The sequence below is a fragment of the Manis pentadactyla genome, chromosome 2 (assembly GCF_030020395.1).
Source record: "Manis pentadactyla isolate mManPen7 chromosome 2, mManPen7.hap1, whole genome shotgun sequence".
Lineage (NCBI taxonomy): Eukaryota > Metazoa > Chordata > Mammalia > Pholidota > Manidae > Manis > Manis pentadactyla.
The window spans coordinates 54,013,515-54,038,320 of record NC_080020.1 but is presented as its reverse complement, the minus strand read 5'-3'; the positions used below and the strand labels follow the sequence as shown (position 1 = coordinate 54,038,320).

General features: G+C 36.5%; 1 protein-coding gene across 10 annotated transcripts in view; it reads left to right on the top strand.

Annotated features, from left to right (window-relative positions):
• The window catches only part of FER (FER tyrosine kinase), a 500,422-nt gene that overhangs the window by 315,244 nt on the left and 160,372 nt on the right, over nt 1-24,806 (top strand). For all 10 annotated transcript variants that reach the window (XM_036886890.2, XM_036886889.2, XM_057492762.1 and 7 more), the window contains one exon: nt 12,949-13,005. In XM_036886890.2, the coding sequence (XP_036742785.2) occupies nt 12,949-13,005 (57 nt within the window). The remainder of the gene's footprint in view (nt 1-12,948; nt 13,006-24,806) is intronic.

Here is a 24,806-nt window from a genome sequence, read left to right as displayed (position 1 = left end):
GGTTGCTTCCATATCTTGGCTTTTTTTTTAGTGGTTATTGTAGTAATTACCAAAAACATTTAACTTTTCAGTTTACAAAGAATCAATATCATAACACTGCAAGTAGAATGCAGAAACTTTGTCATAGCAGGGATCCTCCCCTCTTTGTTGTACTTTTCTTATGTATTGCACCAACATCAATTGAAAAGGTCATCAAAAATTTTTTAATTTTCCTTTCTATCTGTTGAGCACATTTTAAAGTACTGAAGAAAAGTCTATTATATTTACTAAGGTATTTGCTATTTTTATTACTCTTCTTTATTCATGATATGCCAAGTTTCCTTTGGCTAAGAAAACTTCATTTAGGTGATTTTTTGTTTGTTTGTTTGTTTTAAAGAGTAAGTCTATTGGCAAGAAATTTTTTTAGTTTTCCTCTGAGAATGTCTTTATTTTACCTTCATTCTTGAAAGCTATTTTTCTGGTTTTTGAAATCCAGATTTGACAGTCCCTTTCTTAATACTTTAAAAACAATGTTCCATTCTCCTTGGCTGTGATATTTCTGATATCTCCAGCCATTTCAGTTGTTGTCCTCTGTAAATAATGGGTCATTTCCCCTAGCTGTCCTAAAGATTTTTTTTATTTGACTTTGGTTTTAACTAATGTGATTATGTTCTGTGTAGGCACTGACTTTTTTAGAGCTTTTTCTTTAGGGGCTGGTTAAGTTTCTTTACTCTGTAGGTCTCCATCTTTTACCAAATATGGGGTGATTTTGGCCAGAATTTCTTCAAATACTATTTCCTGCACTGTACTTCTTTTCCTTTCCTTCTGTGACTTTGATATGAGTGGTAGACCACTTGGTATTATCCTATACATCCTTGGAACTGTTCATTATTTTCCCCCAGTCTTTTTTTTTCTCTGTAGCTTATGATCATTTCAATTTATCTGTTATCTATAGACACTGAAATTTGAACTTCATATAATTTTCGTGTGTAATAAATTCCTTTTTTTTTAGCCATTCTTACAGCATGGGCCAAAGGCAGGCAATGGGTCAGTCTGACCCACAGGCTTAGCTTATGAATCTGATTTAGTCCCATCAATGATGGAGTTGATTAGAAGGTAGGTTTTAATACCATCCATTTCCAGGTTGCCTTTTCTACCACAGTGTGGTATCTTTGAGGTCCTTATGAAAAATATGAGTATTTTTATCAGGGCCTCTTCTCCTTGGCAGGCCCTGGCCTCTAATTTTTATGCCTATTGGCTGCTGTTTTCACAATCAGCATATACATTTAAGGTAAAAATAGCCCCAAAGGCCTTGACTTGGTTTCTTTTCTTAACCTAAAGTTAACCTCTCAGTTCTTGACTATTTCAGTAACTCTAGGCCTCTTGAAAAGAAGTTTGGGATTTTTGTTTTTGTTTTTATGTTTCATCTAACTTTTTCAGTTGCTTGCACTGGGAGAGTTGTTCTGATCCATCTATTTTACCATTGTTTGAAGTGGATGCACATTCAATAAATCAGTTTTACACCTTTAAAGTAATATCTCGGCTGCCTACCAGACTACATTCTTTAAAGAATATCTTTTGATAATATAGGTAGAGCTGATATTACACCCAAAAGTTCTACTTGAATGGGAAGTAGCATTTTGTAAATACTTGCTTTTTAAATTTTTACATTAAAAAAATCAACTTTATGGAAATAGCTTACACACAACAAAAGGCACAGGATTTAAATGTATAGTTCAGTGAAATACCAAGAAATTGATCATTTTTCATAAATACCCCCTCCACCAAAGTTCCTTTTTCAGCTTTGCAGTCAATCTTGCCCATCCCCTGATGTAGGAAATTACTGCTTTGACTTGCAGTATTGTAGATTAATTCTTCATTTCCAGAAATGTGTATAAATAGACTCAATATGTATTCATGCATGTATTTAAAGTATATCTGGATTTATTAGCTTGGCAAAATGTTTTGCAAATGCTCTGTTGTTCAATGTATCTGCAGTAAATTCCTGTTTATTGCTAAGTAGTAATTGTTTTACTTTACCGAAATTTATCAGTTTTTTTTTTTTTATAGACATTCGATTGTTTCTGGCCTTTGGTTATTCTAAATAGAGCTGCCTCAAACATTTTATTTAAAAATCCTTTTGTGTATATTTCACTTCTCTCCAATTAAGCCTAACATTCATAAAGTAGGTATATGTGTTTTTTTTTTGTAGATAATTATTTTTTATTTTTTATTTTATTATTTTTCATTTACATGACATTGTACATAAAAAACCCTAAAGACTCCACCCCAAAACCACTAGAACTGATATCGGAATACAGCAAAGTTGCAGGATACAAAATTACCACACAGAAATCTGTGGCTTTCCTATACACTAACAATAAACCAATAGAAAGAGAAATCAGGAAAACAATTCCATTCACAATTGCATCAAAAAGAATAAAATACCTAGGAATAAATCTATCCAAAGAAGTGAATGACCTATACTCTGAAAACTACAAGTCACTCTTTTTTTTTTTTTTAAGATAATTATTTTTTATTGAAGGGTAGTTGGCACACAGTATTACATTACATTAGTTTCAGGTGTACAACACAGTGATAAAATATTTATATACATAATTCTAGGTTCCAGCTATCACCCTACCAAGCTGTTACAATATCTTGACTATATTCCTTATGCTATACATTACATCCCGGTTACTTATTTATTTTACCATTGGAAGTCTGTCCTTTTTTTTTTTTTTTTTTTGTGAGGGCATCTCTCATATTTATTGATCAAATGGTTGTTAACAACAATAAAATTCTGTATAGGGGAGTCAATGCTCAATGCACAATCATTAATCCACCCCAAGCCTAATTTTTGTCAGTCTCCAATCTTCTGAGGCATAACAAACAAGTTCTTACATAATGAATAAGTTACATAGTGAACAGTACAAGGGCAGTCATCACAGAAACTTTCGGTTTTGCTCATGCATTATGAACTATAAACAGTCAGTTCAAATATGAATACTCATTTGGTTTTTAAACTTGATTTATATGTGGATACCACATTTCTCTCTTTATTATTATTATTTTTAATAAAATGCTGAAGTGGTAGGTAGATACAAGATAAAGGTAGAAAACATAGTTTAGTGTTGTAAGAGAGCAAATGTAGATGATCAGGTGTGTGCCTGTAGACTATGTGTTAATCCAAGCTAGACCAGGGCAATAAAACATCCACGTATGCAGAAGATTTCTCTGAGAACAGGGGGGGTGAGGTTCTAAGCCTCACCTCTGTTGATCCCCAATTTCTCACCTGATGACCCCCCTGCGACTGTGCCTGTCTTAGGTTGTTCCTCCCTTGAGGAATCTTACCCGTCTCTGGCTAACCAGTCATCTACCTGGGCCATACAGGGAAATGTAAACTTGGTAAGTGAGAGAGAAGCTTTATTGTTTGAAATGGTTAGCTTTTTATTTCTTTGCATATTTATGCCCTGTAGCTTCTATGCCCAGCATTTGTCTTGAGGTATCTTTACCACTTGGAAGAATTATGATACTCAGTCAATTTGATATGAGGCACGAATTCTATTTAAGGGTTGTAATTAGGAAGGAAGAAGAAAAGCTATAGAAGTAGCAGGTGGAAGAAAACATGGGAAGATTGATTATTTCTTTGATATATCTTCTTGTAGAGTAACTTCAGCATGTATAGGTTTTAAGCTACTACTTAAATTGCGCACACACATTAACATAATAGGAGTATAGTTACATAACCAAAGCATATCTGTAATTACCAGCCATCTCCAGTGAAACCAAGAAGACCAGTTTGGCACCTTAGGCATTTGTGAAAACTTATCTATGATATGGTGGATATTGTCCAACTGAACTTAAACAGTCTGAGAGAAATCAGACAAAGTAAAACAACCCGTTCCTGGGGAATGTTCACATCCCTTATGTTCTTTTAACAGTAAATAGTCTGTAGTTGTAAGATTTTGGAGCACTACAATTCGCACTTCTCCTAATTTTTGGTTGAGTTCCAACAGTATAGATCCAGTCAAATTTGTTGTTTTACTGTATGCACAGGCCAGCTTAGATATCTCCTTCATTCCCATGGCAAGTCCAGGAGCTGGTGGGATGAGTGCATCTACAGCTGTAGCAGTGCGTGGATCTTTGTTGGGTTTTTTTGATGATCATATTCTGGCATGACTCTTCCAGAGAGTGCTGATGTTGGAAGTTCTTTTTCATATCGTATCTTAGTTCATTTTTGGGGTAGCCCAATAAGGCTTTGATCCTCTGTATAAACACAAACAGACCCTTTGCCTACACTTTTATATGCCCTTTATACCCTTGTATAGAAGTCATTGGAGGTTACCACACAGGAACTGCCCTTTTTGTTGTTGTTGTTTTGTTTTGTTTGTTTGTTTTGTTTTTGGTATCACTAATCTACACTTACATGACGAATATTATGTTTACTAGGGTCTCCCCTATACCAGGTCTCCCCTATAAACCCCTTTACAGTCACTGTCCATCAGCATAGCAAAATGTTGTAGAATCACTACTTGCGTTCTCTGTGTTGTACAGCCCTCCCTTTTCTCCTACCCCCCCATGCATGCTAATCTTAATACCCCCCTACTTCTCCCCCTCTCCTTATCCCTCCCTACCCACCCATCCTCCCCAGTCCCTTTCCCTTTGGTACCCGTTAGTCCATTCTTGAGTTCTGTGATTCTGCTGCTGTTTTGTTCCTTCAGTTTTTCCTTTGTTCTTACATTCCACAGATAAGTGAAATCATTTGGTATTTCTCTTTCTCCGCTTGGCTTGTTTCACTAAGCATAATACCCTCCAGCTCCATCCATGTTGCTGCAAATGGTTGGATTTGTCCTTTTCTTATGGCTGAGTAATATTCCATTGTGTGTATGTACCACATCTTCTTTATCCATCCATCTATCGTTGGACATTTAGGTTGCTTCCAATTCTTGGCCATTGTAAATAGTGCTGCGATAAACATAGGGGTGCACTGATCTTTCTCTTACTTGATTGCTGCATTCTTAGGGTAAATTCCTAGGAGTGCAATCCTGCGTCAAATGGTAAGTCTGTTTTGAGCATTTTGATGTACCTCCATACTGCTTTCCACAATGGTTGAACTAACTTACATTCCCTCCAGCAGTGTAGGAGGGTTCCCCTTTCTCCACAGCCTGGCCAACATTTGTTGTTGTTTGTCTTTTGGATGGCAGCCATCCTTACTGGTGTGAGGTGATACCTCATTGTAGTTTTAATTTGCATTTCTCTGATAATTAGCGATGTGGAGCATCTTTCATGTGTCTGTTGGCCATCTGTATTTCTTTTTTGGAGAACTGTCTGTTCAGTTCCTCTGCCCATTTTTTAATTGGGTTATTTGTTTTTTGTTTGTTGAGGCGTGTGAGCTCTTTATATATTCTGGACGTCAAGCCTTTATCAGATGTGTCATTTTCAAATATATTCTCCCATATATTCATGTAATTGTGGGTTCCTTTTTTTTTCTGTTGATGGTGTCTTTTGCTGTACAGAAGCTTTTCAGCTTAATATAGTCCCACTTGTTTATTTCTGCTGTTGTTTTCCTTGCCCGGGGAGATATGTTCAAGAAGAGGTCACTCATGTTTATGTCTAAGAGGTCTTTGCCTATGTTTTCTTCTAAGAGTTTAATGGTTTCATGACTTACATTCAGGTCTTTGATCCATTTTGAGTTTACTTTTGTATATGGGGTTAGACAATGGTCCAGTTTCATTCTCCTACATGTAGCTGTCCACGTTTGCCAGCACCATCTGTTGAAGAGACTGTCCTTTCGCCATTGTATGTCCATGGCTCCTTTATCAAATATTAATTGACCATATATGTCTGGGTTAATGTCTGGATTCTCTAGTCTGTTCCATTGGTCTGTGGCTCTGTTCTTGTGCCAGTACCAAATTGTCTTGATTACTATGGCTTTATAGTAGAGCTTGAAGTTGGGGAGTGAGATCCCCCCTACTTTATTCTTCTTTCTCAGGATTGCTTTGGCTATTCGGGGTCTTTGGTGTTTCCATATTAATTTTTGAATTATTTGTTCCAGTTCATTGAAGAATTTGGCTGGTAGTTTGATAGGGATTGCATCAAATCTGTATATTGCTTTGGGCAAGATGGCCATTTTGACAATATTAATTCTTCCTAGCCACAAGTATGGGATGAGTTTCCATCTGTTAGTGTCCCCTTTAATTTCTCTTAAGAGTGACTTGTACTTTTCAGAGTATAAGTCTTTCACTTCTTTGGTTAGGTTTATTCCTAGGTATTTTATTTTTTTTGATGCAATTGTGAATGGAGTTGTTTTCCTGATTTCTCTTTCTGTTGGTTCATTGTTAGTATATAGGAAAGCCACAGATTTCTGTGTGTTGATTTTGTACCCTGCAACTTTGCTGTATTCCGATATCAGTTCTAGTAGTTTTGGGGTGGAGTCTTTAGGGTTTTTTATGTACAGTATCATGTCATCTGCAAATAGTGACAGTTTAACTTCTTCTTTACCAATCTGGATTCCTTGTATTTCTTTGTTTTGTCTGATTGCGGTGGCTAGGACCTCCAGTACTATGTTAAATAACAGTGGAGAGAGTGGGCATCCCTGTCTAGTTCCCGATCTCAGAGGAAATGCTTTCAGCTTCTCACTGTTCAATATAATGTTGGCTGTGGGTTTATCATAGATGGCCTTTATTATGTTGAGGTACTTGCCCTCTATTCCCATTTTGCTGAGAGTTTTATCATGAATGGATGTTGAACTTTGTCAAATGCTTTTTCAGCATCTATGGAGATGATCATGTGGTTTTTGTCTTTCTTTTTGTTGATGTGGTGGATGATGTTGATGGACTTTCGAATGTTGTACCATCCTTGCATCCCTGGGATGAATCCCACTTGGTCATGGTGTATGATCCTTTTGATGTATTTTTGAATTCGGTTTACTAATATTTTGTTGAGTATTTTTGCATCTACGTTCATCAGGGATATTGGTCTGTAGTTTCCTTTTTCGGTGGGGTCTTTGCCTGGTTTTGGTATTAGGGTGATGTTAGCTTCATAGAATGAGTTTGGGAGTATCCCCTCCTCCTCTATTTTTTGGAAAACTTTAAGGAGAATGGGTATTATGTCTTCCCTGTATGTCTGATAAAATTCCGAGGTAAATCCATCTGGCCCGGGCGTTTTGTTCTTTGGTAGTTTTTTGATTACCCCTTCAATTTCGTTGCTGGTAATTGGTCTGTTTAGATTTTCTGTTTCTTTCTGGGTCAGTCTTGGAAGGTTGTATTTTTCTAGGAAGTTGTCCATTTCTCCTAGGTTTCCCAGCTTGTTAGCATATAGGTTTTCATAGTATTCTCTAATAATTCTTTGTATTTCTGTGGGGTCCGTCGTGATTTTTCCTTTCTCGTTTCTGATACTGTTGATTTGTGTTGACTCTCTTTTCTTCCTAAGAAGTCTGTCTACAGGCTTATCTATTTTGTTTATTTTCTCGAAGAACCAGCTCTTGGTTTCATTGATTTTTGCTATTGTTTTATTCTTCTCAATTTTATTTATTTCTTCTCTTATCTTTATTACGTCCCTCCTTCTGCTGACCTTAGGCCTCATCTGTTCTTCTTTTTCCAATTTCGATAATTGTGACATTAGACCATTCATTTGGGATTGCTCTTCCTTTTTTAAATATGCTTGGATTGCTATATACTTTCTGCTTAAGACTGCTTTTGCTGTGTCCCACAGAAGTTGGGGTTTACTGTTGTTGCTGTCATTTGTTTCCACATATTGCTGGATCTCCATTTTGATTTGGTCATTGATCCATTGATTATTTAGGAGCGTGTTGTTAAGCCTCCATGTGTTTGTGAGCCTCTTTGCTTTCTTTGTACAGTTTATTTCTAGTTTTATGCCTTTGTGGTCTGAAAAGTTGGTTGGTAGGATTTCAGTCTTTTGGAATTTTCTGAGGCTCTTTTTGTGGCCTAGTATGTGGTCTATTCTGGAGAATGTTCCATGTGCACTTGAGAAGAATGTATATCCTGTTGCTTTTGGATGTGGCGTTCTATAGATGTCTATTAGGTCCATCTGCTCTACTGTGTTGTTCATTGCTTCCATGTCCTTACTTATTTTCTGCCCAGTGGATCTGTCCTTTGGGGTGAGTGGTGTGTTGAAGTCTCCTAGAATGAATGCATTGCAGTCTATATCCCCCTTTAGTTCTGTTAGTATTTGTTTCACATATGCTGGTGCTCCTCTGTTGGGTGCATATATATTTAGAATGGTTATACCCTCTTTTTGGACTGAGCCCTTTATCAATATGTAGTGTCCTTCTTTATCTCTTGTTACTTTCTTTGTTGTGAAGTCTATTTTGTCTGATATTAGTACTGCAACCCCTGCCTTCTTCTCGCTGTTGTTTGCTTGAAATATGTTTTTCCATCCCTTGACATTTAGTCTGTACATGTCTTTGGGTTTGAGGTGAGTTTCTTGTAAGCAGCATATAGATGGGTCTTGCTTTTTCATCCATTCTGTTACTCTGTGTCTTTTGATTGGTGCATTCAACCATTAACATTTAGGGTGACTGTTGAAAGATATGTACTTATTGCCATTGCAGGCTTTAAATTCGTGGTTACCAAAGGTTCAAGGTTAGCTTCTTTAGTATCTTACTGCCTAACTTAGCTTGCTTATTGAGCTGTTATATACACTGTCTGGAGATTCTTTTCTTCTCTCCCTTCTTGTTCCTCCTCCTCGATTCTTCATATTTTGGGTGTTTTGTGCTCTGCTCTTTCTAGGAGTGCTCCCATCTAGAGCAGTCCCTGTAAGATGTTCTGTAGAGGTGGTTTGTGGAAAGCAAATTCCCTCAGCTTTTGTTTGTCTGGGAATTGTTTAATCCCACCGTCATATTTGAATGATAGTCGTGCTGGATACAGTATCCTTGGTTCAAGGCCCTTCTGTTTCATTGTATTAAATATATCATGCCATTCTCTTCTGGCCTGTAGAGTTTCTGTCGAGAAATCTGATGTTAGCCTGATGGGTTTTCCTTTATAGGTGACCTTTTTCTCTCTAGCTGCCTTTGAAACTCTTTCCTTGTCCTTGTTCTTTTCCATTTTAATTATTATGTGTCTTGGTGTTGTCCTTCTTGGATCCTTTCTGTTGGGGGTTCTGTGTATTTCCGTGGTCTGTTCGATTATTTCCTCCCCCAGTTTGGGGAAGTTTTCAGCAATTATTTCTTCTAAGATACTTTCCATCTCTTTTCCTCTCTCTTCTTCTTCTGGGACCCCTATAATACGGATATTGTTCCTTTTGGATTGGTCACACAGTTCTCTTAATATTGTTTCATTCCTGGAGATTCTTTTGTCTGTCTCTATGTCAGCTTCTATGCGTTCCTGTTCTCTGGTTTCAATTCCATCAATGGCCTCTTGCATCCTATCCATTCTACTTATAAACTCTTCCAGAGTTTGTTTCATTTCTGTGATCTCCTTTCTGGCATCTGTGATCTCCCTCCGGACTTCATCCCATTTCTCTTGCGTATTTCTCTGCATCTCTGTCAGCATGTTTATGATTCTTATTTTGAATTCTTTTTCAGGAAGACTGGTTAGGTCTGTCTCCTTCTCTGGTGTTGTCTCTGTGATCTTTGTCTGCCTGTAGCTTTGCCTTTTGATGGTGATAGGAATAGTTTGCAGAGCTGGGATGAGTGACGGCTGGAAGAACTTCCCTTCTTGTTGGTTTGTGGCCCTCCTCTCCTGGGAGAACAGCGACCTCTAGTGGCTTGTGTTGCGCAACTGTGCTCAGACAGGTTTTCTGCTTCCTGCTCGGCTGCTATGGAGTTTAAACAACGACCACCAAAAAAAAAATTTTTTTATTAAAAAAAAAAAAAAAAAAAAAAAAGCTTTCCGCTCGTTTTTCTTTATTCTCTTGCGCCAGCCTCAGGCATCTGCTCACCGGTCTTGCTGCCCTGTTTCCCTAGTATTGGGGTCCCTATCCCTTTAAGACTTCCAAAAAGCGCTCGCCAAAGAAAAAGAGCAAGAAAAAAAATGGTCGCGCACTTTTCTGGTGTCCTCCGGCGCCAGGCCACCGGTGCCCGCTCACTGTTCTTGCTGCCCTGTTTTCCTAGTATCCAGGGCCCTCTGGGCACATACTGTGTCTGCACTCTGGCCCGGATGGCTGGGGCTGGGTGTTTGGCAGTCCTGGTCTCCGTTCCCTCCCGCTCTGCTCCCTCCGGGAGTTGGGGGGATGGGCGCTCGGTTCCCGCCGGGCCGGGACTTGTATCTTACCCCCTTCGCAAGGCACTGTGTTCTCTCAGGTGTGGATGTGGTCGATATTGTCCTGTGTCCTCTGGTCTTTATTCTAGGAAGAGTTGTCTTTGTTATATTTTCACAGATATATGTGGTTTTGGGAGGAGATTTCCACTGCTCTACTCACGACGCCATCTTCCGCCCCTAACCGATATATGTTTAACTTTTTAGACCCTGCCAAATTGTCTTACAAATTTATTGTACCATTTTACATCCTCACCTGCAATGTGTAAGGACTCCAGTTGCTCCTTGCAGGCTCTCAGTATTGTTAATCTTATTAAGTTTAGTATTCTAATGGGTGTGAAGTGGCATCTTACTATAATTTGTATTTGTATTTCACTGATGACTAATGATATCAAGTGTCTTTTGATATGCTTATTTTCTATTTGTCCATTTTTTCCTGGTAAATTTTTTAAAAAAGATTTTCAAAATTCTGTTAAGTTTTTAAAAGATCTTCTCCCAGTCAGTAGGTTACCTTTTTGTTTTGTTGATATTGTCCTTTGCTATGTAAAAACTTTGTAGTTTATAGTCCCACTTTTTTTTTTTCCACTTTTGTTTCCCTTGCCTGGGTTGACATATCCAGATATAATTGCTGAAGATGATTTCAAGAGTTTACTGCCTGTGTTTTCATTTAGGAGATTAATTGACCATATAAACATGGGTTTATTTCTGGGCTCTTTATTCTGTTTCATTGATTTTTGTATATGTTTTTGTACTAGCACTATACTTCTTTGATTACTATAGCTTTGTTGGATAGTTTTAAATGAGGTAGTGTTGGTACCTTCAGCTTTGTCCTTCTTTCTCAAAGTTGCTTTGGCTATTTGGGTTCTGTGGGTCCATACAAAGTTTAGGATTATTTGTTTTAGTTCTTTTGGAAAATATCATTGGTATTTTGATAGGGAGTGCACTGTAGATTGCTTTGGGTAATATGGATATTTAAACATATTTTTCTGATTCATCAACATGATATATCTTTCCATTTATTTGTGCCCTCTTCAATTTCTTTCATCAGTGTTTTATAATTTTGAGAATATGGGTGTTTCTCCTCTTGGGTTAGATTTATTTCTAGATGTTTTATTATTCTTGATGCAATTGTAAATGGGATTGTTTTCCTAATTTCTCTTTCTGCTAGTTCACTATATATAGAAATGCAACATACGATTTTGTATTCTGCAACTTTACAGAATTCTTTTATTAGATCTAACAGTTTTTTGGTGCAGTCTTTAGGGTTCTCCATATATAGTATCATGTCATCTGCAAATACTGGAAGTTTAACTTCTTCCTTACACATTTGTATGTTTCTAGGAATTTATCCATTTCTTCTCAGTTGTCCAATTTGTGACATATAATTTTTGTATTCTCATAATCTTTTGTATTTCCTTGGTTATAACTTCTCTTTCATTTCTGGTATTATAGATGAGTCCTCCTTTTTTCTTGATGATTCTAGTAAAGGTTTTCAATGTTTTCTTTTCAGAGAACCAGCTCTTAGTATCACTGATCTTTTTTTTTTTTTGGTCTTTATTTCCACTCTGATCCTTATTTTCCTTCCTTCTACTAATGATGGGCTTTTTGTTGTTGTTGTTCATTTTCTAATTATATTTGGTGTAAGTTTATAAACTATTGTTATTTTAAAAATCAATGTTGTTCCTTTTGTTGACCTATCAGAATGGTGGTTGAGTGTTTGTCCCATGTTCTTTTAGGAGGTAAATTACTTCCAATGAATGACTAGGACATTTTTAAACCATAGTTAGGGTGGATTTTTACTTTATAGGATTTGATTACTTGTTACAATTCATTCTATAGATCATAATAATATTTCATTCTGTGTAATGGGGGAATACTATATTTAAACATTAATAAAAATGTATATTGAATAAAATTTATCCAGGATCTTCTTGTTCTCCACTCCCCCCAATTTTCCTTCCCTACTTTCCTTCCTTTCTTTTCTCCTTCCTTGCTTCTTTCCCTTTTCCTTTTTTTTTACAAAAAAATCCACATGCCCTTCTAACATTATAGCATTGTATGGTTTCATAGCTGAGATTTTTATGTGATAAAATATTCCATAAGTAGTAATTAGTTCTTGAGATCGGATAATGGAATACTCTTTTATAAGGACATGTTTGCGGTACTGGTCTGTGTTACCCTAGTAATGTGGTAATTGATACTTGCTGCTTTATTATACTGCAGGAAATTACTTGGGAAAGATATGGCACAACATGCAGTGTCATAGACAGCTCTAATTCAGTGTCATAGACAGCTGTTTAACTTTTTTCATATGTGAAAAATAACTCTTAGTGTGTTGTTTGAGTAGGGAAATAAGTCTCTTTGATCAAGTAGGAGTTGGAAATTTCACATTGTAAAATGAAATTCCTTCATGTGCTTATGATGCAATTTTGGAATGACAAATTAAAAAACGTAGTCTAAGCTTTGTGGAAGGAGGAAAGTGCATTCCATTTTCTAGTTACAGGGGTGCTATCATTTTGAAGGCTGTGATTTCTGATAAAAGTTTGCTACAACGTATCTTTAAAAGTCCTACTGTGCAGTAGCATTTCTTAAATCTGTTTTATAACCTCTTGAGATTACAACTTCTTAGTGTGCTGTTGATTGAATGGTCTAAATGAAATATCCCTTTAGGTCTATTTCCCACTGCCTCAAATGCACCTTAAAGGAAATACACTCTTCCTTGGCCTAAAAAACTTTTTTTTACCCATAGGATAAGAAATGGATTCTCAATCATGAAGATGTCACATTGGGAGAATTACTGGGCAAGGTATGTAATCACCTGAATTAAGCAGCCAAATGTCTTTATAGTGATTGTGAACTCTGCAATTTTATTTTCTTCATAGCTTTTATATTCCAGCACACAGCATGGCAGTTTCTCACATTAACCTAGAAGAGCACAATACTACATCTGTTATAAATAATGTGGTGTTCACTGAAGTAGATGTGTGAAAATCTTTGAAAAGTTTAAGGATGGCTCTTGATATTTCAAAATAGTTATATGTATGGTATATTTTCTTCTGGAAGGACTAAAAACCGTAATGATTTTATTACAGTGTAGTAAAGCCACAACTTACGAGCTCAGATTTGAAAAGAAACTGTGATATTATAAAAGTTGAAACACCCAAATAGTCTTGTGCTTTTTGTTTTTGGTTATACATGATAGTTCAGAAAAAGTGAAATAATGCTTTTTGGAATTTCAGTATTTTATATAGAATCACCATAGATAACGATATTTGACAGATTATTTCAGTCTAAAAGTTAAGTGGAGAAGACATTTCAATAAAATATTCACTTTGTAGCTAGCTGTTTTAGTGGTCAGAGAGGGCAGCTACATATTTCAAAGTTCCTTTTTTTCAGTAAAGTTGGAAATTTCTTCTCATAGATCATATGAAAGTATATTATGACTAACAATAATGACAGATGTTTGATAATTATTCATCAAATAAACTTTTTGCCAATTTATTGTTTATTTATATTTGAGTTCCAATGGGTGAATATTAACTGCATTGTCAATGACTTAATTAGTGATATTTACATTTGAAAGTTTGCATTGAGTTTAGGTTCATAATACAATGTGAAAAATAGTATAAAATCCAGTTATTTAGGGAAAACTATCACTCATTCATTTCTGAGTCATCAACACTACACTGAAGGCTAGCATTACTAAAGAAATGATTACTCACTATTTATTTTATTCAAATGTAAAAATGAATTGACAGATATTTCCCCTTTTTAGCTTTGATGTATGTTAAGAAAGTAAATCTCTATTGATCTACTTTGTACGATTCTTATTTTAAAATATCTTTCCCAAATAGAAGCATTAAATTACTGTTGGAAAGCAGTTTCTATTGACTGCTAATGCTTAGCTTGAGAGTTTTTAGAATTTTCTTACTAAAAGCAGTAGCTGATGTGTTTATTTCCTCTGTGATGTGCTCATAATTCTTAAGGAAATATTCCTTCTTTCCAGTACTTCAGGTAGTACTCAGTAACAGTGGTTGGGCTAAAAATTATTACATGAAATTAAATAAATCTCCATGAAAGTATAATTAAGTAAATTGTAAAATCAAGCCACTTAGTGAAATAGAATGTGTTGAAGGACAGATCTTTCAGTACTAAGCAAAAAACTTTTCCAGTTAAAAGAGAAATATTTTAATTATTTTTTTATGTTTAATATGTGAGGTATGGTAATCAGGAGGACTGTATCAGGAGCTTTTGTTAGTAAGGCTGTGCTTCAAAGAATAATGTTTTCTCAATGACAAGGCAGTAGCATAATGTCAATTTCAATAAATTTAATCATTTAATAAAAGATTTCAATTGACACTGTATAGCTTAATTTCAGCTAATATTTAAGTAGAAAATAATTTATCACTTAATATTTCCACTACTCTGAATATTTACAGTATACTGCTTGAGAGTGCATAAGTAAAAGAGAATTAGCCAATGTTCCTAATTCAGGCACTTAATGGTATTTGGAATTTAGTAAGAGTATCAGGTTGAGATAGACCTTTTTAATTCAGCAATAGATTCTTAGACTGTACCTGATATACAGTTGGTATTCAATATATGTATATTCTCTCCTCAAGTATTTGTTGAATGCCTACTTTGTGCCAGGCTCTTTTTTAGGCACTTGGGATATGTCAGTGAACAAAGCAGAAAAATGTCCTTAACTTTATGGAACTTATATTCTAGCTTGAAGGGGAAGACAGATAAACAATAAGAATAATAAATAGGTAAATTTTATAAAATTAGAGGGTGCTAAGACCTGTGAAAAATATAGTGAGTTTGAGAGTACAATATAGTGAAGTCAGAGTTGCAATTTTTAATGAGGAAATCTGGGTAAGCCTCATTAAGTTGTTACTTACCAATAAAAACTTGGAGAGTAGGCATTTAGGCACACTGACATTTTAGGAAGAGGGTTCTAGGAGGAAGGAAAATTAATGTAAATTTTATTTGAAGAGCAAGGGAGACAGTTTGGCTGTAACTGAGCAAGCAAGGAGGAATGTGGTAAGATTAAGAAGTCAGTGAGGTGGTCAGGATATATATCATATAGGGTCTTGCAGACCATTGTAATTACTCTGACTTTGATTATGTATGAAAAGGTGAGCTGATGGATGGATTTGGCATGATCTTTTTAAAAAGCACACTCTGGCTGTTGTTTTGAGAATAGGCAAATGAGTTGGAAGATGAGGAAGCATCTACGCTTATCTAACAAAAAGATGAGAGTTGTTGGATCAGGGTGTTGCAGTGGAGATTGTGAGAAGTGGCCATTTCTGGATACATTTTTAAGGTTGAACCAACTAAATAGTGTGATGAAGACTTATGTGGGGCATGAGAGAAAAAAGGAGAGTCAACATAGCTGCAGCAGGTTTTGAGGAACAAGATTAGGATTGTTTTGGATGTATTGAGTTCTCTTTTATATTTCCAAGTGGAGATGTTGGGAAGACGATTGAATATCAAGTCTGGAGTTTTTAGAAAAGTGGTTTGAATCAAAAGTACTAATTTGTATTGTAACATGCGTATTTGGTAGTTGTGTATAGATGGCATTGTAAGTTTTAAAAATGGAAACATTTGACATAAATTTAAGGTATATAACATGTTAATTTAATATAGTCATATATATAGTAATATGATTGACATTGTAGTGATAATTAACACCTCTATCATGTTACATAATTGTTTTGTCTTTTTAGTGGTCAGAATAATTAAGTTCTAGTCTTTTAGAAAGTTTGCTTATTATAATATAATATTTTTTGTCTATATTCACTATGCTGTGCATTAGATCTCTAATGTTTATTTATTTAATACTCATAAGTTTGTGCCCTTGTGTCCTGTTGCCCCCAGTGCCCGGGTAACCACCATTTTGCACTCTATTTTTATAAGTTTTGGGCTTTTTAGATTCCACATATAAGTGATATCACAAAGTACTTTTCTCTTCCTGATTTGTCTCACATAGCGTAATGTGGTCAGGGTCTATTCATGTTGTCACAAATTGCAGGATGTTGTTCTTTCTCATGGCTGAATAATATTCTATTGTGTATGTGTGTATATACATACACACATACATATATATATATACCACGTACAGATGTTATTTAAAGCCATAAGACTAGATAAGCTCAACAATAGAGTGAGTCTAGATAAAAGAGAAGAAAAATTCAAAGACTGGGCCCTCTTCACTCCAACATTAGAAAAAATGGAGGGAAGAGAAGCAGTCATCAAAGGAGGCTGAGAAAGAGCAATAAATTAGAAGGTGGAAAACCAGGAGATATGATGCCTTGGAAGCCAAAAGAAGAGGTCTACTAAGGAGGATAGAGTTATCAGTAGTGTGAAGTGATGGAAAGAGGTCAAAGATGATGATGACCAAGAATTAACCATTGAATTTCACAATGAGGTCACTGGTGACTTGGCTGAGGAGTTTTCATGGAGTGCTTTGGGTGAAAACCAGATTGGAATAGACTTAAGAGAGAATGGAAGGAAGGGAATTAAAGATAGCAAAGACGTGACTCTGAAGTTTTGCTGCAAAGGGAAGTGCAGACACATGTGATGGTAGTTTAAAGGGAATGAGTTATGTGCTGCTATTGTTTAACCTGAGAGAAATAATAACGTGGGTTTGCAGTTAAGAATGGTCTAGTGAAAAATGCATGATTTTGGAGGAAGAGATGAGAATTGCTGGAGTAACATCACTAAGTAGGTAAAAAGGGCACAGGACTTAGTCCACAATGGAGGATTGACTTTAATGGAAACACATAGTTCATTTTTATAACAGCAAGAAAAATTGCAGGTGTGTAAATGTGGGGCTGAGAGTCTTGAAGTTCACTTCAGATTGTTTCCATTTTCTCATTGAAGCAGGTAGCAAGATTATCAGCTAAGAATGAGGATGTGGAGATGGTGTGCGGGATTTGAGAAGAGAGTAGAAGGGAAAACAGTTAATTAGAAGAATGAGAGTATAAATGGTCTAATAACTGCCCTTGCACTGTTCACCATGTAAGAACTTATTCACTATGTAAGAACTTGTTCACCATGTAAGAACTTGTTCGTTATGCTTCAGAAGATTGGAGACTGTTGAGAATTAGGCTTGGGGTTGATGAATGATTGTGCATTGAGTCCCCTATACAGAATTTTATTGTTGTTAGCAACCATTTGATCAATAAACATGAGAGATGCCCTCTCAAAAAATAAATAAATAAATAAAGAGCTAGCATGTACTTGAAAAGTAAAAAAAATAAAAATAAAATAACATTGTGACATAAAAAAAAGTGGTCTGAAGATCTGTAATATGATTACTGGGCACGATTAAGGGTCCACTGCAAGACTGTGTTCATGAATTTAAAGTGAAACTAGTCAAAAATGGCTATGGATTTTCCCCAGCCACGTTTAGCTGCATAGGTACAGAGTAGGCAATATTGCATTCAATTAGGGTTGTAGATTTGACAAGGTAGTTGTACAGATAAAGAGAAACAAACAGGTTGAGAATGTATGATAAGCGATTGTACTTATTAACTCTGGAACTTAAGGTGGATAATGAAGGAAGGAGGATATTAAGGGGGTGATGGGCAATAAAAATTGATAGTATCTAAAGATTTGGAGAATCCTATAGGGTCATGGGATTTTTTTTGGAATCTGGATACTAAAGGAAGTAAGCTACAAAAATAGAAGCCAACCAGAAGATGAGATAAATGAAATAGACATCAAAAAGGAGTTGAATTATTGGGACTGACAAAGTTTATGATCCTAGAAAACAGGTCGTAGCACAAAATCATTGGAAGAGAGATGTTTAGAAACAGAGACTTTGAAGTGTTGGAAGTATCTTTAAATGCCTATTGAAATTGTCAAGAATTAAGATAGAAGTAACCCTGGTTACAGTGATCCAAGAGCTCAAATTGTCAATAAATGAGGGAAAATATTTTCAAATTCAATAGCTAATAGCTATGATGAAAGATAATGGGTATATAACTGAGTAAGAAGGTTTCAAAGCTTGGATTTTTTTTTCTTTATTTAGGAATGCAGGAGGGAAAATGGTTTGAAAGCAGTGACAAGAAGCTAGTAGAATACTTTATTCCATCTCCAAGACAGTAGGAAAGGAGAGGGTAGGGGTGATAGGGAAGTCATCACTTAAGTTCAGAAGGTAAATGGAAGTTCAGCTACCATTTGAGTGTTCTCAAGTGAGAGCCAAGTTTCTGTTAGAACAAAAAGAATTGAATGACCAAAAAAAAGAGTTGTGATGATGATGGATCACAAATTCCAGAAGGCACAATGAAAGTTGGAGATAGAAGGAAAATAGTTGGAGGTAGAGGGTTGAATAGAAAGTGCGGTCTATAATGAGGATTAGCAAACATAAAATGAAGATTAACCTAGGACCAAGATTTTATGAGAACTGACATAAATAAAGAAGGCACATGAGATTTAGCCTCATAAATTTAAGGCCATTAACAAAGGCGAGTTGTACCTGTTGAATGGTAAGGTTTGATGGGTGTCCTGGGCTTCCTCCTGATTCTTTGGGTGGAGAACATGTGGTCTGGGAAGCATAGTCTTTTTCTCAGTGTTTAGAGATTCCACCCTTGACTACAGTTGATAGAGTTGAATTCTTCTAAGTAATGATTGTGGAATGAATCTTAAAATTTGTAAATACTTGGTATATGCCAAGATTTGTCATATGGGGCAGATTCTTTGTACCATTAGAAAGGTACAAAAGGGCAATAGGGATAGATTAAAGATGGCTGCATGAGAGGAGAGACAGAGGCTTCCTCCTAAAACTGGATATAATTAGAAAATTTAATTGGCACAACTAATCCTGAGAGAGCAACAGGAAAGAGGACAGCATCAGACTGCACACACCTGGAGAAAAGAGCCGACCTCAGCGAATGGGGTAACGTACCAGAGCTGTGGCTCCATGGGACCCGAGCCCCTCCCCCACACCAGCTCACCAGTGGGAGGAAGACAAACGGAGCAGGAAGAGAGTGGAAGGCTTGGGACTGCTGAATACCTAGCTCCAGAGATCTGCTCTGGGAGCAAAAACCTACATTTCATGGTGTTTTCATGAGACTCGCATGACTGCCAGGTTGGAAAGTTACTACAGGCAGAGTTCCTGGGGAGACTGGGATTCTGGCTGCTTGTGGAAAGCAGGGATCCATACCTGGCTTCTCTGGGACAAAAACATACCTGTGTGACCGGCCCACTGGCTCAAGCAGTGGAGACAGGCACAGGATCCAGGACGTGGGGAACAGCTCTTTCCTCTCCCAAGCACCAGAACCACTCCCCTGTGACCCCCGACAATGCTTCAGGGGCTGAGCAGCTCCAGAATAGAGCTTCTGGACACTAGAGGGTGACATATACAAACATGAAACGCCAAAGGAACCTTGTCCAGAGTAAAATTGTTAATACAACTCCCGAAAAGATTTAAGTGATATGGATGTAGTGACTCTTCCTGAAAGGGAGTTCAAAATAAAAATCATCAACATTCTAATGGAGGTATGGAAAGACATCAAAGAACTCAAGAATGAATTCAGTTCAGAGATCCAATCGTTGAAGAACACAATGGAGGATATTAAAAGCAGGTTGGATATGGTGGAGGAGACAGTAAATGAAATGGAAGCTAGAGAAGAGGAATACAAAGAAGCTAAGGCACAGAGAGAATAAAGGATCTCTAAAAATGAAAGAATACTGAGAGAACTGTGTCACCAATCCAAGCAGAACAATATTCTCATTATAGGGATACCAGAAGAAGAAGAGAGAGAGAAAGGGATAGAAAGTGTCTTTGAGGAGGTAGTTGCTGAAAACTTCCCCAGTCTGGTGAAGGAGATAGTGTCTCAGTCCATGGAGATCCATAGATCTCCCAACACAAGGGACCCAAGGAAGACAACACCAAGACACATAGTAATTAAAATGGGAAAGATCAAGGATAAGGACAGACTGTTAAAAGAAGCCAGAGGCAGAAATAAGATCACATACAAAGGAAAGCCCATCAGGCTAACATCAGACTTCTCAGCAGAAACCTCACAGGCCAGAAGGGAGTGGCATGATGTACTTAACGCCATGAAGCAGAAAGGTCTGGAACCAAGATTACTTTATCCAGCGAGATTATCATTTAAATTTGAAGGAGGGATTAAACAATTACCAGATAAGCAAAAGCTGAGAGAGTTTACCTCCCACAAACCATCTCTGCAGTCTGTTTTGGAGGGACTGCTATAGATGGAAGTGTTCCTAGTATTGGACAGCTGTCACCAGAGGTAGTAAAATCATGGTAGGGAGGGAGGAGCAGCTGATTGCGAGGCAAATGCAAAATTAAATTGACTATCCCCAAAGCCAATCAAGGGATAGAGAAAAAGTATAGAATCTGATACCTAATATATAAAGAATGAAGGAGGAAGAAAAAGGAGGAGAAATAGAAAAGAACTTTCAGATTGTGTTTGTAACAGCATACTAAGTGAATCAAGTTAGACTCTTAGATAGTAAGGAAAGTAACCTGGAACCTTTGGTAACCACGAATCTAAAGCCTGAAATGGCAATAAGTACATACCTATCGATAATCACCCTAAATGTAAATGGACTGAATGCACCAATCAAAAGACATAGAGTCACTGAATGGATAAAAAAACAGACCCATGTATATGCTGCTTACAAGAGACTCACTGCAAACCCAAAGACATGCACAGACTAAAAGTCAAGGGATGGAAGAAGATATTTCATGCAAACAATACAGAGAAAAAAGCAGGAGTTGCAGTACTAGTATCAGAAAAAATAGACTTCAAAACAAAGAAAGTTACAAGAGATAAAGAAGAACATTACATAATGATAAAAGGCTCAGTCCAACAAGAGAATTTAACCATTCTAAATATATATGCACCCAACACAGGAGCACCACCATATGTGAAACAAATACTAAGAGAACTAAAGGAGAAAATATAATGCAATGCATTCATTTTAGGAGAATTCAACACCCTATTCACTGCAAAGGACAGATCCACCAGACAGAAAATAATTAAGGACACAGAGGCACTGAACAACACACTAGAACAGATGGACCTAATAGACATCTATAGAACTCTACACCCAAAAGCAACAGGATACACATTCTTCTCAAGTGCACATGGAACATTCTCCAGAATAGACCACATACTAGGCCACAAAAAGAGCCTCAGTAAATTCAAAAAGATTGACCTCCTACCAACCAACTTTTCAGACTGCAAAGGTATAAAACTAGAAATAAATTGTACAAAGAAAGAAAAAAGGCTCGCAAACACATGGAAGCTTAACAACACGCTTCTAAATAGGCAATGGATCAACGACCAAATTAAAATGGAGATCCAGCAATATATGGAAATAAATAACAACAATAACACAAAGCCCCAACTTCTGTGGGATGCAGCGAAAGCAGTCTTAAGAGGAAAGTATATACCAATCCAGGCATATTTTAAGAAGGAAGAACAAACCCAAATAAACAGACTAATGTAACAATTATCAAAATGAGAAAAAGAAGAACAAATGAGGCCTAAAGTCAGTAGAAGGAGGGACATAATAAAGATCAGAGAAGAAATAAACAAAATTGAGAAGAATAAAACAATAGAAAAACATCAGTGAAACCAAGAGCTGGTCCTTTGAGAAAATAAACAAAATAGATAAGCCCCTAGCCAGACTTCTTAAGAGAAAAAGTGAATCAACACTCATCAACAGAATCAGAAACGAGAAAGGAAACATAACGACGGACCCAACAGAAATACAAAGAATTATTAGAGACTACTATGAAAACCTATATGCTAACAAGCTGGGAAACCTAGAAGAAATGGACAACTTCCTAGAAAATTACAACCTTCCAAGACTGACCCAGAAAGAAACAGAAAATCTGAACCAATCAATTTCCAGCAAAGAAATTGAAGTGGTAATAAAAAAACAACCCAAGAACAAAACCCCTAGGCCAGATGGATTTACCTTGGAATTTTATCAGACATACAGAGAAGATATAATACCCACTCTCCTTAAAGTTTTCCAAAAAATAGAACAGGAGGGAATACTCCCAAACTCATTCTATGAAGCCAACATCACCCTAATACCAAAACCAGGCAACGACCCAAACAAAAAAGAAAATTACAGACCAATATCCATGATGAATATAGGTGCAAAAATACTCAATAAAATATTAGTAAACTGAATTCAATAATATATTAAAAGGATCATACACCATGACAAAGTGGGATTCATCCCAGGGATGCAAGGATGGTACAACATTCAAAAATCCATCAACATCATCCACCACATCAACAAAAAGAAAGACAAAAACCACATGATCATCTCCATAGATGCTGAAAAAGCATTCGACAAAATTCAACATCCATTCATGATAAAAACTCTCAGCAAAATGGGTATAGAGGGCAAGTACCTCAACATAATAATGGCCATATATCATAAACAAACAGCCAACATTATACTGAACAGTGAGAAGCTGAAAGCTTTTCCTCTGAGATCGGGAACTAGACAGGGATGTCCACTCTCCCCCCTGTTATTCAACATAGTACTGGAGGTCCCAGCCATGGCAATCAGACAAAACAAAGAAATACAAGGAACCCAGATTGGTAAAGAAGAAGTCAAACTCTCACTATTTGCAGATGACATGACATTGTACATAAAAAACCCTAAAGACTCCACCCCAAAACTACTAGAACTGATATCGGAATACAGCAAAGTTGCAGAATACAAAATTAACACACAGAAATCTGTGGCTTTCCTATATACTAACAATAAACCAATAGAAAGAGAAATCAGGAAAACAATTCCATTCACAATTGCATCAAAAAGAATAAAATACCTAGGAATAAATCTATCCAAAGAAGTGAATGACCTATACTCTGAAAACTACAAGTCACTCTTTTTTTTTTTTTTAAGATAATTATTTTTTATTGAAGGGTAGTTGATGCACAGTATTACATTACATTAGTTTCAAGTATACAACACAGTGATAAAACATTTATATACATAATTCTAGGTTCCAGCTATCACCCTACCAAGCTGTTACAATATCTTGACTATATTCCTTATGCTATACATTACATCTCGGTTACTTATTTATTTTACCATTGGAAGTCTGTCCTTTTTTTTTTTTTTTTTGTGAGGGCATCTCTCATATTTATTGATCAAATGGTTGTTAACGACAATAAAATTCTGTATAGGGGAGTCAATGCTCAATGCACAATCATTAATCCACCCCAAGCCTAATTTTCGTCAGTCTCTAATCTTCTGAGGCATAACAAACAAGTTCTTACATGGAGAACAAATTCTTACATAGTGAATAAGTTACATGCTGAACAGTACAAGGGCAGTCATCACAGAAACTTTCGGTTTTGCTCATGCATTATGAACTATAAACAGTCAGTTCAAATATGAATACTCATTTGATTATTATACTTGATTTATATGTGAATACCACATTTCTCTCTTTATTATTATTATTTTTAATAAAATGCTGAAGTGGTAGGTAGATACAAGATAAAGGTAGAAAACATAGTTTAGTGTTGTAAGAGAGCAAATGTAGATGATCAGGTGTGTGCCTGTAGACTATGTGTTAATCCAAGCTAGACCAGGGCAATAAAACATCCACATATGCAGAAGATTTCTCTCAGAACGGGGGGGTGAGGTTCTAAGCCTCACCTCTGTTGATCCCCAATTTCTCACCTGATGACCCCCCTGCGACTGTGCCTGTCTTAGGTTGTTCATCCTTGAGGAATCTTACCCATCTCTGGCTAACCAGTCATCTTCTGGGGCCATACAGGGAAATGTGAAGTTGGTAAGTGAGAGGGAAGCCTTATTGTTTGAAAAGGTTAGCTTTTTATTTCTTTGCATATTTATGCCCTGTAGCTTCTATGCCCAGCATTTGTCTTGAGGTATCTTTACCACTTGGAAGAATTATGATACTCGGTAAATTTGATATGAGGCACGAATTCTATTTAAGGGTTGTAATTAGAAAGGAAGAAGAAAAGGTATAGAAGTAGCAGGCGGAAGAAAACATGGGAAGATTGATTATTTCTTTGACATATCTTCTTCTAGAGTAACTTCAGCATGTATAGGTTTTAAGCTACTACTTAAATTGCACACACACATTAACATAATGGGAGTATAGTTACATAACCAAAGCATATCTGTAATTACCAGCCGTCTCCAGTGAAACCAAGAAGACCAGTTAGGCACCTTAGGCATTTGTGAAAACTTATCTATGATATGGTGGATATTGTCCAACTGAACTTGAACAGTCTGAGAGAAATCAGACAAAGTAAAACAACCCATTCCTGGGGAATGTTCACATCCCTTATGTTCTTTTAACAGTAAATAGTCTGTAGTTGTAAGATTTTGGAGCGCTACAATTCGCACTTCTCCTAATTCTTGGTTGAGTTCCAACAGTATAGATCCAGTCAAATTTGTTGTTTTACTGTATGCACAGGCCAGCTTAGATATCTCCTTCATTCCCATGGTAAGTCCAGGAGCTGGTGGGATGAGTGCATCTACAGCTGTAGCAGTGCGTGGATATTTGTTGGGGATTTTTGATGATCATCTTCTGGCATGAGTCTTCCAGAGAGTGCTGAT